The 17146-nt window shown below is 41.4% G+C and overlaps 2 protein-coding genes across 4 annotated transcripts; both read right to left on the bottom strand.

The window, feature by feature from the left end:
- Window positions 1-468: 468 nt before the first annotated feature.
- elavl1a (ELAV like RNA binding protein 1a) lies at window positions 469-8894 on the bottom strand. 3 transcript variants are annotated; one of them, XM_084569426.1, is made up of 7 exons: window positions 8782-8894; window positions 7281-7340; window positions 5144-5336; window positions 4586-4689; window positions 3868-4030; window positions 3512-3737; window positions 469-3404 (listed from the first exon to the last, which is right to left on the bottom strand). In XM_084569426.1, exons 2-7 carry the CDS (start codon window positions 7314-7316, stop codon window positions 3080-3082), a joined length of 1047 nt encoding a protein of 348 aa, XP_084425552.1. In that variant the 5' UTR covers window positions 7317-7340; window positions 8782-8894; the 3' UTR covers window positions 469-3079. The 3 variants fall into 3 exon arrangements, with proteins under 3 accessions (XP_084425552.1, XP_084425553.1, XP_084425554.1); XM_084569427.1 differs by having other exon boundaries at window positions 5144-5324; XM_084569428.1 differs by lacking the exons at window positions 4586-4689; window positions 7281-7340; window positions 8782-8894 and having other exon boundaries at window positions 5144-5267.
- tspan37 (tetraspanin 37) lies at window positions 8507-15177 on the bottom strand. The gene is made up of 7 exons (XM_084569429.1): window positions 14893-15177; window positions 12232-12423; window positions 12075-12149; window positions 11875-11973; window positions 11255-11407; window positions 11062-11145; window positions 8507-10349 (listed from the first exon to the last, which is right to left on the bottom strand). The coding sequence occupies exons 1-7, from the start codon at window positions 14953-14955 to the stop codon at window positions 10275-10277; spliced, it is 741 nt and encodes a 246-aa protein (XP_084425555.1). The 5' UTR covers window positions 14956-15177; the 3' UTR covers window positions 8507-10274.
- Window positions 15178-17146: the final 1969 nt, after the last annotated feature.

Below are 17146 nucleotides of genomic sequence, written 5' to 3'. Positions count from 1 at the left end.
CCGTCCTCTCTGGAAGTAGGAGTCTACCTGAAAACAAATGCCTGCAAACACGTCACATCAAACAGATCGGTGGTTTTTCAGGACATTTGGGGCAGACTAAACTCTCGTCTCACATCCTGAAGCTCTAAATCGTTGTAAGACATCGGTTCAGGCCATTTCATCAGTGTTGTTGAAGACGTATAAAAGGTTATGTTGTTGAGTATTTAATTCTGTCAACAGGCGAGGAACAGCCAACTTCCTAACATCCTGCTGGACTCAGAAGGTAATAATGAGTGATCAGAGAAACTCTAATGCAAAATAATCACCTGTCTTCCCATAAATGCTGCTCCTGAATCAGTTACGTCGCTACTTGTTGGCAGACGAGTAAATTAGAAACTAAGTTTGCACATTACCGTAATGCTAACTCGATTAGCCTCCGTCTGTGAAATCCCTCCAAAATCCACAATAAGCTTCTGAAGACACATTCAACTCTTTTCCACTTCTGAAAAGCCACCATGTTTTTATTGAAATGATCCAACGTTAGAAGACATTTAATGGACTTCAGCTTAGTGTTCAGAACCAAGAAAACAATTCAATAACCATTAAAAACACTCCAATAAGAATCAAGTATGAGCGCATACACTGTCAAATAAATACCTGTGCCTCCTCTCATGTACAATACACCGTTCCCAACTTATAAATTAAGGCGGAATGCAGTTTCTTCCGACTGCCCCTTAAAACACTTGCATCTTTTCATGCAACTTCAACTGGACTGCTGAGGAAAAAAAAACAAAAAAACAACAAAGCAGTAACATATGTCAGTAGAAAAAAAGGAAATTATATATAAAAAAAAAAAAGATGACATTTTCTACTGCCTGCTTTGAGCAGGTTGTGAAATATTGCACAAGGTTAAGGGTTGTGACACAAAAAAAGGAAAAAAAAAAATATATATATAATAACACGGAAACTGAAATGCACTTTTAAGACCAAAATCTGTAGTAACGGGAGGCATTTAATGAAGCAGGGGAGGTAAACGGTAATTGTAAATAAGAAGTGAAGCCGTTTCTGTTCCAAAAAAAAAGCTCCATCGCCGCCTCTATATATTATTACAGTACCAATGCTCCACCTTAGACAACAAAGCAGGATCTCACAGTCATCACAGGATAGAAAGATGAGTTGTGATATGCCAGAGATGTTTTGTCGGATGAGTGTGTGTGTGTGTGTGTGTGTGTGTCCTCAAAGATCAAAGTAGTGGGTCTAAAAGGTTAAATCTTTAAGTGTGTACCTATTGGTCGTGTAAAAATATCCAACATCGACGCTTTGCTTAAGAGAACTACACGGGGGAGGGGAAAAAAAGCAGCTGACAGTTGATACGTACGTCGCCTTAGGAGCGTATTGACAGAGCGAGATGTCACAACTAATACTTGCTTTTGCTGCTCTTAAGTGTTTTTTCAGCCGTCTCGGAAATAAACGTTTGTAGAAATGTCTCCTGGATGCTCAACTTCCCTCCTATCTCAACCTGCGTTGGTCCATTTTAATCTTTCAAAAGCCTCAAACGGAGACGCGTTTTTGCAGCAGCCTGTTTTAGCTCAAACCGGGAATTATTATTATTGTTTTTTTTTTTTGTTTTTTTTTTTTTTTTTAAATCAGCACTGTGGCAGATTTCCTACTCGTAGAAATAAAATTAAAATAATAACAGAACTCAAATTAAAATGCTTAAAAAAAGAAAAGAAACAAACCAAACAAAACTTTCGGCAAAACGAAATTAAATTTAATGGTTTATGCTCAAAAGTGAAACAACCAAAAACAAAATAAAGGAAACAAACAAAAAAAAAAAAAAAAGAGAAAGCAAATAAACTGAAATCAATATCAAAGGCCATTAGCTTCTCTCCAAACTTGAGATAATCACTTCTTAAAACAAGTTTGTGAATTATACTGAAACGAAAAAGGAAATTTCTACGCCTCTACAAGAGAAAACAAATAAAATGAAAAGGAAATAAAATAATAAATGAAATCAAAAGAAAGAAAATAACTGGCAAAACGCCAAAGTCACCATGCTTTCAGTCAGCATTAGATATAACTTCAGTACCTCTTCAAAACAAACTAAAACTAAAATAAACCAAAAATGTGTAAATTTACCTTGTTAAACGGTTCTCAGAAAGAAAAAAGAAAATATCTGGGTTTATCGGATGAAATCTCTCCCTGTTTTTGGTCCATCTTAATTCCTTACTCACTGACCAGGGTGTGTATATATATATATATATATATAATTTTAACAGGACTCTCCTGGAAAAACAACTTCAAGAAAAAAAAAAAAAAAAACACTTTACACAGGGATGACAAAAAAAAGAAAAAAAAGAAATCCCTCCAGAGCTCATCGCGTTCGTCAAACATTGTCGGAGGGCGAGCAGAAGTCACAAATTAACATCGAAAAAGACTGATATTTATAGCAACCTAAAACAGATCGGTTAAAAAGTGCTTTGCTCTTAGATTGACTCGAGTGGTATTGAAAGGATCTGCGTGTGCGCCGGATGATAATTTAAGGCATCTATTTCTACTCGTGACGACGATCCGGGACAGAGAATAGGCTTTGCCAAAATGAAGCGACCGTTATTGTTCTTCCCACTCTTTACACAATAAATTATCCACTAAAATGTTCGACGCCGGGAGAACGACTTTGCAGGGCTATTCTTGTGCTCTGTACTCAGTACACTGCTAAGAACCATTTGTTTTCCGCTGACTAGTCCCCACAGTTAAACATGCAACACATACAGACAGGATTTTTTTTTTTTTAGCTTTTGTGATCGTTTTCAAAATCTTGGGGAGAAAGTTTTTTTTTTTTTTACCTCTCCTTCGACTCCAAAAAATGTTTTTAAACCGAGTTTCTTCAAGCCCCAAACAAGAGTATAACAATGGGGGGAGAAAACTAATACTCTTTTAGACAAAGGTGCAGAAGAGTGAACTTCGCGTTTAATTCTGAATATGCTAAAATTCAAAACTTGTGTGCCAGAATTTGCAATTTTTTTTTTTTACTTTCTGCAACAAAAACCTGGCAACAGTTACTTCCTGCTCTCCTCTACACCCGATTGTCCAGCTCTCTCTACTTGTGGCCCTTGCTGGTCTTAAAGGACACTTGCAGTATCTTGTCTCCGAGCCGATAGCCGTTCAGGCTGGCGATCGCCATGGCCGCCTCCTCGTAGTTCGTCATGGTGACGAACCCGAAGCCCTTGCACTTGTTGGTGTTGAAGTCTCGGATCACCTTGACGTTGGTGACGGCGCCGAAGGGGCCGAACATCTGCCACAGGATGCTCTCGTCGGCGTCCTGGCCCAGGTTGTAGACGAAGATGCACCAGCCGGAGGTGGAGCTCCCGGGGACGCTGACGCTCCCCATGCTGCTCATGTGATCAACACCCATGGGAGAAAACCTGAAAGAGAGAGCGGTTTGTGAACTTGACGCCGCCGGCGAGAATTTTCTAAAACAAGAAAACTGACAACTTTTCAGATCAGTTTAAATAATCACAACTTCTCTGACCTAAACCGTTGAGCCTGGTGGTGCAGGGGCCCTCCGAAGCGCCGCGACTGGTTGTGGTAGAGCTGCGAGATGAGCTGCGTGTTCTTCACTTGGTTGGGGTTGGCGGCAAACTTAACCGTGATCGGCTCGGTGGCTCCCGGCGGCTTTTGGCCGTTCAGGTTTTTGACCGCCTCCTCCGCCTCTGCGCGCTTGTCGTAGCGGATGAAAGCCACCCCGCGGGACACGCCTAGGGACGAGAGAGAAGCCGGTGACTGCCTGTTCCAAATCGCTTCAGCGTAACCACCGAGGAGCACGGGTGTGCTCTGCCTGACTTATTTATTTGCGAATTTGGAAAAAAAAGCAAGGAAGTCATTCACCTGTCGTACCTGTACCCTGATCAACAAGTACACGGGAATTAATAATGTGACCAAAACGTGAAAACATGTCCTCAACATCCTTCTGGGTCATGGACTTGGGCAGGCCGCTGATATACAGGTTGGCATCCTTTATTGTGTCCGAGCTGGGCCGTGCATATGAAACCTAGAAACAGGAAGCAGCGGTCGCCTGGTTAAAACTCTCCTGACACATTCAAAACGAAACAACAACAAAAATCATCATCATCTAAATAATTTTGAGGGTTTCGTTGGGGTAGTTACATCAGATGTTTTGTAAATTACAATAACCTCACATGAAAGATTTTGTCTATTTAATAGAAAAGATAACTGAACATCGGGTAAGCCGACAGTCGTCTAATCGGTTTGTAGACATTAGATGTTTGGTCTGAGCATAAATGGAGTCAGAAGCACAAAAAAACATTACAGCAACAGAAAAATAAAATAAAATCGGTCAAAAATAAAATAACAAAAAGGTACTTTGGGGGAATTAAATACACGAAAAAGTGACTGAATCTGCCAGAATGCGTCAAATAAAATAAGTAAAATTAAAGTCAACAGACATGTCAGTAAGTGAAAAGCAGTATCACTTCCTCGGGCTGACTTGTACTAGCTAGTTAGCGGACAGCACAGGAGCCACAGGAGAGTTACATGACATGACATCTTTGCTTTGAGAATTGTAGAACACCTTATTGCACGTTACCTTGATAGTTTTGGACTGTAGCCTTAGTCCATTCAGAGTACTGATAGCTCTGTCTGCATCACTAGGGTTAAGATAGTTAACAAATCCGTACCCTAAACTGTGGCCTAGAGAAAAAAAAAGGAAAACAATAAAACAAAACAAAAAAACGTTGTGTCGTTCAAAAAAATCTGCAAACAAATAAATATTAAAAACAAAACCAAATCTTAACATTGCATGCTAGACTAAGCAAACAAACTTTTGACAGTTCATCTGGCTGGAATGAGTAAATAAATAAATAAAACAAGTCTACAGCGGTCAAAAAAACTACTACCTGGCTCGAGCAGGGAGTCAATTTGGGATCTTTAATTTATAAAACATTATAGAATCACTGAGGAGAGGAGCCAGAGGTCACGATTAAAAAGCCAAGAAGCTCGTTTTGGACATGAAGTCATGAAGCTCGCCACACCTTGCAATATTTTAAATAACACGGCCTTTGGTGTCAATTTAAACTAAGATCTCGTGTTTAATTTCCCATCTGGTGACATTTTTCTTTTCTTTTTTTTTCGCCGTTCAACGTACCTGCGACTTTGTCTCGTACCAGCTTGGCGGACTCCACCTCTCCGATGCTGCTGAAAAGGCTCCGCAGCTCGTCCTGCGTCATGCTCTGGGGCAGGTAGTTCACTATCAGGTTGGTCTTGGAGTCCTTCCCCTCGTCCCCTCCCATGTGGTCTTCATAACCGTTCGACATGTCAAACACCTCCTGCAGGTCGGCCAGGTGGGCCCACAAACGCAAAGGAAGGTAAGCACGGGAGGTCGGATCTCAAAAAAAGGTGACGTATAAGCAAAGACACAAGACCGTGTGGTATTTTAAAAGCCTGGGGGAGCTCGTCATAATGAGACGTGAAACTACCGTAAATCCTCTAATACAGGCCCGGGCCTTTATTTACTCAAGCGCATCGCGGCCCAGGCCTTTATTGGAAGGAGGCCAGAATTAGAGGCAGGCCTCAATTTCTATTTGAGCAGAACAAACTACCAGTAGAATGAATAAAAACAAGATTTTGTATCTATTTGAACCTATAAAATATGAGAGAGGGCGCAGTGAGCACTGATTCCACGACCCCAGGGAAGCGGCGAGGTGAGATGCGGGGGGGTCGCTGTAAAGCTCGCGGCCGGAACCGGCGAGCCACCTTCGCCCCGAGCACTTCCAGGCCGACCAAGAGCCGGTCGCGGCGCACCGCCACGGAGGAAATGCGCCCGGCAGGGGCCTGCTGACGCCGGGGAGAGGTCCCGCACACCGTGCCGCCGAAACCCTGACCCGCCGAGATGGTTCTAATAATAGCCCCGGCCACTATTAGAGACCCGGCCACTATTACCTCCGCTGACAGCGAGACCGGCCAATGTTGGAGACCTGGCCGGTAATGGAATACAGGCCAATATTAGAGGATTTACTGTATGTCCGGTTTGCAGGACATTGTGTACGCAATTAATGTGAAACACTAAACTTCTAGGGGTATCTGAAAAAGTATAACCTAACATATGCACCATCAGGGTCGTCATACAGCCTTCGCTGACCTCAATTTCCAAAAAAAAGTCACCATTTAATCAAATATTTAACACATTTTCGCTCCACTAGTGGAATCTGTTTGAGGTCACGCGCTTAAAAATGAAGCAGATTTGTATAAAGGACGTAGAATTACCAGTCAGTCAAAGGAACCAATGGTTAAACTCGGATCCTACATAACAAAGGTGCAGGAATGTAAAGCGTGACTGAAAAAATTAAGCAGAGCAGCACAAGTTACTGCAGCTACTTCAACCTATAAAAGAGGAAGCGTTAAAGTATTGAGTTTAGGATGAGGAGCGGTTGCTGATAATGGCAGAAAGTGAATGAAACGACTTCAGTAGCTAGCATCCTGCTCCACCACTGTGTGTCTTTATATCACTACATACAAATCAGAACATAAAATTTGGTTTCAGTGGCTCTTTTTAAAAGCATCAATTTACGTCTTTGTCTTCCCAAATGCATTTAAAATCTCAACAATAACATTAAAAAGACACTTTCGGCTCGTAGTTTAGGTTCTCTGGGTCCACAATGTTTTGTCCCGATATCGTAATTCGTTTTCAGCGCAACAGAGAAGCAGGAAATTAAGCTCGGACGGCCATATAATAGTAACTAATTATATTATGTAAGCATGCGACTGGATTAAAACTGCAAACTGACCTCATTATGGTGACTTAAGTCAACATAAAGACAAGTAACTCTGTCACGTGTCGGTCTGCTGTGCAGTTTTGATTAGCGATGACGCCTACAGGATCTGAGATTAGTTGCAAGTGCCCATAACAAGGATGGACACGAAGAAATTAAAAAGTTCTGTTCATCAGAGTGAGCCCTGTTGTTGGGATCGGGCCTGAAACGGGAACCAGTCCAGCGCTCAACCCGACAGAGATCTATTCACGCCTGAGAGGGATTGTGATTGTGTATTCCGGTGGGTGAGACGAGATTCGTGTGCCGTTACACTCGCAACACGCGGGCAAAGTCAGTGGGAGCCGCACTGCATGTGTCGCCTCTCGGCTGCGTCTTTAAAATGAATCCTTACAGCAAATATCACGGTCTACGATACGAACGTGAATCTGTGAAGCACCCCACGGTTTTGCTAAACGACACGCTCAAGACACTCGGGAGTTCTGCCTTTAACAGCAGGTGGGATTTCATACTCACTTTCATGTACTTATTGTGTCCTCGACGAACTGCCATGAAGACACTTCACTGCTCCTGAGGCTAAGCGGAGACGGGACAGACAAAAATCAAGGGGGCGTTACAATGATTGCAGAAGAAGCACACTCGGGATCTAAAGACAGGCACAGAACGGACAACAACAAATATATACAAACACGTGTTTTCACTTTCAAGGGTCATACAGAAATTTTTTTTAACCAAACTGTACAACTTAGACACAGCTGAAGGATGCTGCAGCGTGAATATTACCTAAAACTACAACAGTAGGAGTGTGTAAACACCCGTTTTGTGCAGCATTACATGCCAGCATCTTGTTCTTGCTAGCTGCAGTCATAAATTAAGCTAAACATGGTGCACGCATCCACCTTTTTTCCCCCAAGAGATTATTTTATGTTCATGTTAAATATTTCAGGCATAATTAAAGTTTGATGATGGGACAGACGAGGGGGGGACTTGAGGAAACAAAAGACTGACTCAGAGGAGGAAACAAACAGTTGCATCTTCACATCCATGCCTAATTTTGACAAAATATCAAACCTAAACAACAATGCAGTCGTGATATATTACTAAATAACACCAAACAGCAACCAGTGCAGTGTAACCATTCATTATTAGACCACCGGGTCAGACTGTGTTGTGATGTTTACCCCTTACATTTTGTGCGAGCACCAGCCAGTGCTCCTGGTGGCCACCTAGTTTAGCATTTGTTATTGTGCAAAGCGGAAAAGAGGACATGCATGTGGAGTCGTTGCAGCAAGCGACTAGAATTTGGACGTGCAGCGTTTGAATGAATAACTGCGAGGCGAAGGAGAACGAGGAGCTGGTGTCTTCCGTCTGACCCGCTTTCTCTCTTTCCCGCTATCAATATACTATTGTTAAGACAATTTTTTTTTTCTGCAAACGTATACTGCATTTTTATCGTGCACATTTGCTTTTCTTAAATTCACACGAGTCCATCTCCAACACAGAAAACGTGCAGAGGCCTGACTAGCATCACTATCGCCTGTTAGCATTAGCAAGCTAGCAAGAGGGATATTCGACTTCTTTCAATTAAAACTGCAAATATTACGTCCAACCGGGACCGTTAAAAATAATACATACTGCTAGCATTTCAAACGCTAGTGCACACAAAATTAACCCGTTGATTCGTATTGAGTAAAGAGGCTGAAGAGCTGGCTGGCTAGCTTTTTCTTTTTTTTTTTTAAAAAAAGGTAAAGCACCGCCTCCGTATTTTGGAGAGCGTCGGATCAATGCGTCTCTGTCCCCGCGCCGAAACCCCAGCGGCCTGCTAACAGGCCCAGGATGCTAACGCTAGCCGCCGTTAGCCAACGGCTCCTCGGGCCTCGAGAGCGGCATGGCAGCCATTCCTATTTGACAAAACCTGACACGCCAACATATCCCGCACAGGGGGAGACTCCTCGGGATACGCTTTATTATTATTATTATTTTTTTTTTTTTTTTAAATCAACGTTGCTAATCTCACCAGCTTTCTGTGGGTCGTTGCTGTTTCAGCTCTCCTCCTATTTTTTTTTTTTTAAATTCCTCCTTCACGACTTCCCTCCAAGTCGGCCACAACGTAGAAGAAACCGAGAAAGGAGATACGTGACGGAAGCGGCCACGCCCACCGACGTCCAGCCACGCCTCTGCAGGAAACAACGTGGTCCACTCGTTCCACATCCACGGTCAATATACACAGCTAAAATAGAGACAAATAAAATGAGCTCTAAAATAGAGACAAATAAAATGAGCTCTAAAACAGAGACAAATAAAAAAAAAAAAAAAAATGAGAACTATTAACCTAATTTACCATGTGCAGGATTAGCACAGGGGTTAACAATGCAATGAAATGTTGAGCTCAACCATACGTAGCACAAATTTACTGCATGAAAATCATAAAATACAAACCACATTCACAAAAGGTGGCAAATGTTAAGTAAAAGCGGCAAGTGGCAGTCATATTGCATATTGCATGTAGATAGGATGTATGTTCAGACTTCAGAGATAAGCTTATGTGAGTTTAGCAGTCTGATGGTAGAAACCGAGGTTGAAGAAAAATGTGAGTTTTTATGTCCTATAGCTAATTATGCTGCTAATTAGCTGGAAAAAACAACAGCGGTTGTTTTTTTTTTTTTTTTTTGCAAGCTTGATGCAGTTAATCAGAGATTTTACCTCATGCCCTGTTCCATCTCCAGCGTTACATTGCTGTACTTTCTTTGCAAATGTCTTATGGGGAAATAAAGAAGTGCATATTAAGTCATGCACAGAGCTCATATGCAATATGAAACAGGTTTTGACAACTTTATGGTAATCCATTTTTTTTTCACCTTCATCAAATGTGCCAACCAAGTCTGTGGCAAAGGGTCAATACTCAAACATACCGAGTCTTGTCAGAAGCGAAAAGCTGGTTGTTTGTACGTTAGGTTTTTTTTTATTTATTTATTTAGTTGAAGCTCCAACTGTGATAAAACAAGTACTATGGGAGCAATGTGAAGTTCATATTATTAAGAAGAAAACATAAGAGGGTGTTGGTTGGGTGGTGGTTGTATCATAGCAGTATACATACTTTGTGCACTGTAATTATTGCAGAGAAGCTTCGCAATGCACAGTGCATTAACAACAGTAGTAAGTACAGCGTGGAGATCATGGAGTAATGCAATAATAGCATAAACAGCAGCACATTGTGAGGAAATTGTTTAGTATCAGAATCATTTAATGTCTTTCAGAAATTTTCAGTTTACACATTGCACATAATTTGTAAAAGAATACTCTGTATACAATAAAAATACACCAGCACACAATAACACAAGCCATACCACGCTGCATTACACAAGTATCTCTGGCTAGTTTTACGTTACATGTGCGGTAGTGTCCTCCAGAACCCCTCTATCCGCCAACACCAGCGAGATCTGCGCAATACAACATGATATTCAGTGTCATCTGTGCAAATCTCAGTGCGCTCCCATCTGCCACAGTGTTTCATTTATTCAGTAACCGATATTCCGGCAATGGTAGTTCCCTCATCAGCTGTGTCACCGTCACAAACAAAACAACCTGCATGAAAAGAGAAAGACAGATCAGGACTCTGGTTTACTGCGCAATAAGCAAATATATATTTTTTCACTTGAATAATTAAGTGCACAATCAATGAACTTGCAGATTGAACGATTTGGTACTCAAACTAGTTACTCATAAACAAAGCCAAATTTAACTATTGCTCACTTTTCCTACAACTGACCCTCAAACAACACCTGTGTTTCTGAAAATTCACACAGAACTCCACTTATCATTTATTTATATGTTATTTATTTTACCGACACGTGTGTAATGTGAAAGAAGATGCCACTACTATTGTGTTTCGGGCTAATCGCCTTAGAAAATAATGTTCCTCCCTATTAACCTAACTATTTAGCGCCCAAATGCCAGACAGAAACAGATAGCGACTACCTGGTGAAAATAATGGGACGTTTAGCTGCTAACACTTTGTTTCCACGGAGATCTGTCTGTGCAGGAAGTCCATTTATCTCTGTGATCTGCAGTGTGTTTGAGAAACTCCTCCATCCCTTTTTACTGCCCAGAATTTGCCTCAGGTTTCCATTTAAACATTTGCAGAGTCATTTGGACCAAAATCAAATTACTTAATGCAACTTTGACGCATTCACTTAACAACAGCAAAGCTACTGTACCTCTGGATCAGTTTTGTGGTGTTGTTTTTGTTTATTCCGTTGTAAAAGACAGCTGAAAATTGTAATCGAGTCTTTCGTACCTCCACCAGAAAAACCACAGGTGCGCCGATGATGACCAGTCTCAGGACAAACTGTAAGGCCTTCTTCAGTTTCACCTGGCAGCCCTGGCAGAGGAAGACACTCAAGGATTAAAGCGCAGAGGGGTCCAATAATACATTCATGCTAGAGTATTTTCGAGCATATGTGTGAATGCATGAGGATGCACATGTCCACCTCTTTGTAAAGCTCCCAAGGCTGGTGCACAGTGCCATTGCAAGAGGGGAAAGTCGCGTTGCAGCAGCTTTGAGGAAAGGCGACCCTACCAGTCCCGATAAACCAGGAGGTTTCCAGCCAGTCAGTGTAGCCATGGACGCCACAACATTGCAACTATCAGGGAATAAAACACAAAATACTCTTTACTGGTCTAAAAATCTGAGTGGTATGCAGGATTAAGTGTTTTGGGGTTTTTTTGCAAACGGGATGTATGATCTACAGCAAGTAAGTGTAAAGCTGGAAAATGACGGTTATGGATGTAAATTAGGTTTTATGAATTCTCTGTGTCTGGTGGTTAGAAAAAATAAAACAGAATCTAGGGAGCATCTAATAAAGGATAAAAGAAACTTGGCATCCAGACAGATTACAGTCTGAGAATCGTATGTGAGGACAAACATCACTGTTAGTTTTGTTGGAGAGCCAGAAGGAAAACAATGAACTGAAGGAATGTAGGCATACATGTGTCAACAGTGTTTCTGTGTTTACTCTAACTGCCAGAAGAGGGAGACAAATCTCCACACTGTGGCTTTAAATGGTCACTTTCTGAAACGCTACGTGGTTGTACACATTTTGCAGAACACCTCCTCTTGAGCAGCATCCACAGCCCGAGACTTTGGGTCCTGACTGCTGCCGGTGTAATTCTGAAACAACCCACTGATGGTAGCTATCTCTGAATCCACCTACACACAAATTTAGAAAACATAAACACGCATAAGCATGCTGTTATTCGTTTCTTTGTCATGATTGTGCAACCGTACAATGCTTTGTGCAGCTTGCATACCTTTGTTGAGTGAAAGTAAGCCAACGCCGATGCCGTACATTCCACGCAGAAGACCACGACGAGCATGTAAACAAACTGGAAAATGGAAATGCTTTATTAAGCACAGTCCGAACACCTGTACTCATCATGTCGCACTCACACACACACACTGCCTCACCACTCCCTGCAGACAGGAGTAGTCCCTGAGTATCAGCCAGAAGCCGAGGAATCCGGTGAAGAATAGTAACCCAGCGCTGGTGAAGGCGAGCCTGGCAGGAAGATTGATGTCATCCTCAGATACTAAATGGCTGTGCTGTCTGTACTTCATCAGCATGTAGCTTGCACTCAGGGCCACCACAAACCCCAGCACCTAAAACATGAGAAAAGACTAATTAAAAACTATTGAGACAGGATTTTATCCTCTCAAGGTACAGCCCTTTTCAAAAGAGTACATGCAGACTCTGGTATTTGTATGTGAAAAGCCAAGAGATGATTAGCTTAGCATAGAGACTGAAAGCAGTGGGCAACAGCTGGCCTAGCTCTGTTTAAAAATAATAAATACATCATCCAGCACTTATAAAAGCTCTTTGTTTTGGGCCAGCTGTTTCCCCACGCCTATAGATGTACTTGAAATGAGCCGCAAGCTTTCAGTTGCATCGCGTGACCAGGAGATGGTGCTTTCTCACAAAACACATCCACACACACACATGCAACAGTACAGCACTGTGCTTCCCGCCAATTTAGGCTAGAGTCATTTCCTGAAATTAAATGATATTTGCCTCCCCATGAGTTTTCAGTTACAACATATATAACAGCATAACCCCAGAAATAACCCTCATATAATCTACAATATTATAGCCTGTTATTCAGCATTCCTGATATGTAGGAGCCAGTAGGAGCTGGGTGCACCATGCGATCTCTTCACGAACAGCAAACAGCCGTTGTTGCAAAACAACGTATTGGTATCTGTCGTTTCAGAACCATGAACAGCACAGTTTGTAAGCGTTTGTAGCTGCACGATATTTCACCAAGTTAAAATGAGAGCGACAAATGCTTTTGCTGGAATACTTACACCTAGAAGTTGTCCCATCTGCTGGTTAAGTGCCTTGCTCAAGGGCATTGTATTGTTGATAGTTGTGAGGGAGAAAATGCTGCACTTTCCCGGCCGTTAGAACTGAACCACCTACTTTCCAGTGCTTATGAGGTACTGTATTAAATTGCCAGCTACATGTGTCTTGTAACTGCGATGGACTGGCGACCTGTCCAGGGCGTACCCCTGCCTCTCGCCCGATGACAGCTGGGATAGGCTGCAGCAGACCCCCGCGACCCTTAACAGGAATAACCGGGTATAGAAAATGAATGAATGAATGAATGTGTCTTGTAAGTAATGTTCCACGTATGGGTTATTTCTTCTTGAAATAAATCACAGAGGAGCATGTCCTCCAATTAACGCAAGACTCCCAAAAGAACAAAAAGTGATTGGAGCTTAGTTTTTTTTTTGTCATGAATATTCTGAGGAAATAACTATATTAAAAACTGATGGTTTAAATTTAATTAACAGTTCAGCCAGGAGAGAGTTGGTTCCTGATGCTGCACTGTGTATGTGTGTGTGTGTCCTGAGTTAAAGTGCTGACCTGAACAAATACAACAGAAACATAAAACAGTGTCACATGCACTGTAAAACCACCTTCATCACAAAACACAAGTGACATAATTAAATAGAGGACATTGAGGGAATATAGAGAGAACTATATGCGAAAGGGAAATCCATGGGCGTCACACCCGTGGGGGATGGGGGTGTTGCAACTAAGGTGCTAAGGTATTAAACCGTTTGCCCGCCCTGGCTGTGTATCAGCGTACTGAAATGGAGCCCACCTCAGTCCCCCAGACAGTTCAGACAGTGCAAAGTTTTGCAAGAATTATTCTTTTTGTTAGGAATGCCAAAAAGGAAAGGCAGCAGAAGATTGACTTATTTTTCCACTCAAGTTGTCATGTAATTAGGTGAAAGGAGGGAAACAGAAAGCTGTCAATCCAAAAATGCACTAATTCAATTTTGTAGCTAGTACATATTCTTGCATTAATGCCATATAGGTGTTCATTTACGTAACTTAAAGGTATTTGTTGGCGCTTCACACTTTCTTTTCAATGAAGAAAATCCCCTACATCCTGTTATTGCTCTCAGAAACTAGAAAAGAATAGAAATGAAGACAATGAAATGCAATAAAACTATTAAAATCTTATTATCTAATAAGACGAATAAAATAATAAGTACGATAAAGGCTTGGATGAAAGAATACTTAAAACAGATTAGAACAACAAAATATATGTGAAATAATAAAAAGCAGATAAAAGAACAACAAAAGAAATGAATGTTTCCTCATCAAAATCAAGTTTACATAAAATATTTCAACACTTCCATGTTCAGGAATATTAACATTGAGTTCTTTATGAGGAAGGGAAGTCCAGGCAATGCAATATTATTTGCATCCTGATGAAGAAAATCTAGAAAGAGACTGAAACAGGGGCCAAAGGCGGTTGCGGTGCTCATGTGCCCCCCCCCCCCCCCCACACACACACACACACACACACTTTTAAAACTGCTGCTCCACCCCTGGGGAAATCCGTTTCCAGATATTGTTATTTTCTCTGCTTTCACACTGTACTTCCTTATTCCTGCCTCTCACATGCACTCTTGAGTCATATGACATGAAATATGAAGAGGGAAAAAAACATCTGTTAACAATTGCGTTAAAACGTTTTAGGGAATATTTGCTGGCAGAATGCATATAGAGAAATGATAGAAAAATAGTGACAACAAAGCAAATAAGTCTTAACCTACCCACAGAATCTGACACATCAAATGAAGCACCGCTCTGGTCGCGTGTCTTCTCTCATAAGGCATTTTCAGATCTATAGGTGCAGCCAGGAGCGAGGGCGCAGCGATCGACGCAATCTGCAGGTGCGTAAAGTTGGCACAATCATAACAGGGTCACGGAGCCTTCATGTGAAGCTAATCACTCTGGTTGATAAATCAGAGCTGGACGCGTGTGAGTCCTCGCGGCACTGTAAACTGTTGTGAAACTTTGCTTCCGCGATTGCAAAAGACGAACTTTCCCGAAGAACGCGGAAACTGATATATTGGCACTTTGTTTCTGTGGGTGTCAAATGTGGGAAATGCACTGTCCCTGTCATACATGTGTGACTGGAAGTAAACCGAGTACATTATCTTAATTGGCATGATGTACCGATTCCTCTTCTTCTAAAAAAAAACACAATTTAACACATGTTGATGCTGATCGAAGTGTTCTTGTGTGATTGTTATGTGACCCTCAGCCGTTATGTTTTTTTAATTCTATATCTGACTAACACTTCACTCTTCTGGATTTCAGTGAAATAATCCAGTGGATTTTTGTCCAGGCTAATGAATGTCTTGATCAGTGACTGAAGAAGTGTACTTGCGTTCACTACAAGCAAATATATTGTAGGATTCAAGACCCAATTTCAATCAAATAAAAAAACAACAACAAAACAAAACAGTAAAATCATTCCAAAATGGACACAGTTGTTCTAGGTATATGATGTTGCAAACTTGAATATGTCTGTGAAGGTTCTCAGTCATCCAGGTCATGGTATATCCAAAAAAAGGCAACTGGACTTGTCATGTTTTTTGAGAAGATGTTTCACCACTCATCCAAGTAGCTTCTTCAGTTCTAGGGAACTGGTGGGAAGTCTGAGGTTTAAATAGGAATTCCTCCTGAAACTTGCTTATTATGTTAACAACCAGAAACCGGTGCAGCTAATTTACATTAACGATTGGGTACTTACCTGTTGTTGAGGGGGGACTGTTTTTGCACCCGTCCTCTTCCCTATGAATGGTGCTCTAACGACTCTTGTCCGTCAGAGGCTTCTTGGGGACAGAAGTTAAAACTGTATTATAAATAGATGGCAGATTAAATCTCAGTCCACCCCCTCTGTTTAGTGAAGGTTTTTCCAGTCTGACATGGATGGCTTCCTTTACTTCCCTTTCAAACCATCGGTCTTCTCTGGCTAAGATTTGGATGTTGTTATCTTCAAAGGAGTGCCCTTTGTCCTTCAGGTGTATGTGGACCGCTGAATCGTTTCCTGGTTTTGCTTCTTTGTTAGTGAGTTTGTTGTTCTTTATGGCTAATTCAGTAAACGATTCAGCAGTCCACCTACACCTGAAGGACAAAGGGCACTCCTTTGAAGATAACAACATCCAAATCTCGGGAAGACCGATGGTTTGAAAGGGAAGTAAAGGAAGCCATCTATGTCAGACTGGAAAAACCTTCACTAAACAGAGGAGATGGACGGAGATTTAATCTGCCATCTATTTACAATCTAGTTTTAACTTCTGTCCCCAAGAAGTTTCAACCTCATTCACACCTTGACACTGGAGCCTCTGATGGACAAGAGTCGTTAGAGCACCATTCATAGGGAAGAGGACGGGGGGCAAAAACAGTCCCCCCCCTCAACAACAGTTAAGTACCCAATCGTTGCACCGGTTTCTGGTTGTTAACATAATAAGCAAGTTTCAGGAGGAGTTCCTATTTAAACCTCAGACTTCCCACCAGTTCCCTAGAACTAAAGAAGCTACTTGGATGAGTGGTGAAACATCTTCTCAAAAAACTCTACAAGTCCAGTTGCCTTTTTTGAACCTTTTTTTATATATATATATATATATATATATATATATATATATATATATATATATATATATATATATATATAACTTGCATATGCAACAATGCAATAAAAGAAACTGTTTGTAATGTTAATAAAACATCCTCAAATGCCTAAATGTGTTTACATTTCATCACTTGGAATGAATGAGAAATATGGAGAATGATCATGCATTTGTTCGAAACAGGTTCATAGCACTAGAGTTACTTAAATCATAATTTAATTAAGATTTGATGTTTAAGGAGTGTTTTAATATGTGCTTTTACACTTGCTGAGCACTGACTTTAGGTTCAATGGTCTGTGTCAGAGTCTCCTCCTCTTCAGCAGCTGCAGTCGGTTCCTGCTGTAACAGCTCAGAGTCTCTGCAGTCTGACTGAGGGAGGTTTTTGTAC

This window comes from Chelon labrosus (genome assembly GCF_963514085.1).
Source record: "Chelon labrosus genome assembly, chromosome: 20".
Classification (NCBI taxonomy): domain Eukaryota; kingdom Metazoa; phylum Chordata; class Actinopteri; order Mugiliformes; family Mugilidae; genus Chelon; species Chelon labrosus.
This window is presented reverse-complemented; position numbering and strand designations above follow the sequence as displayed.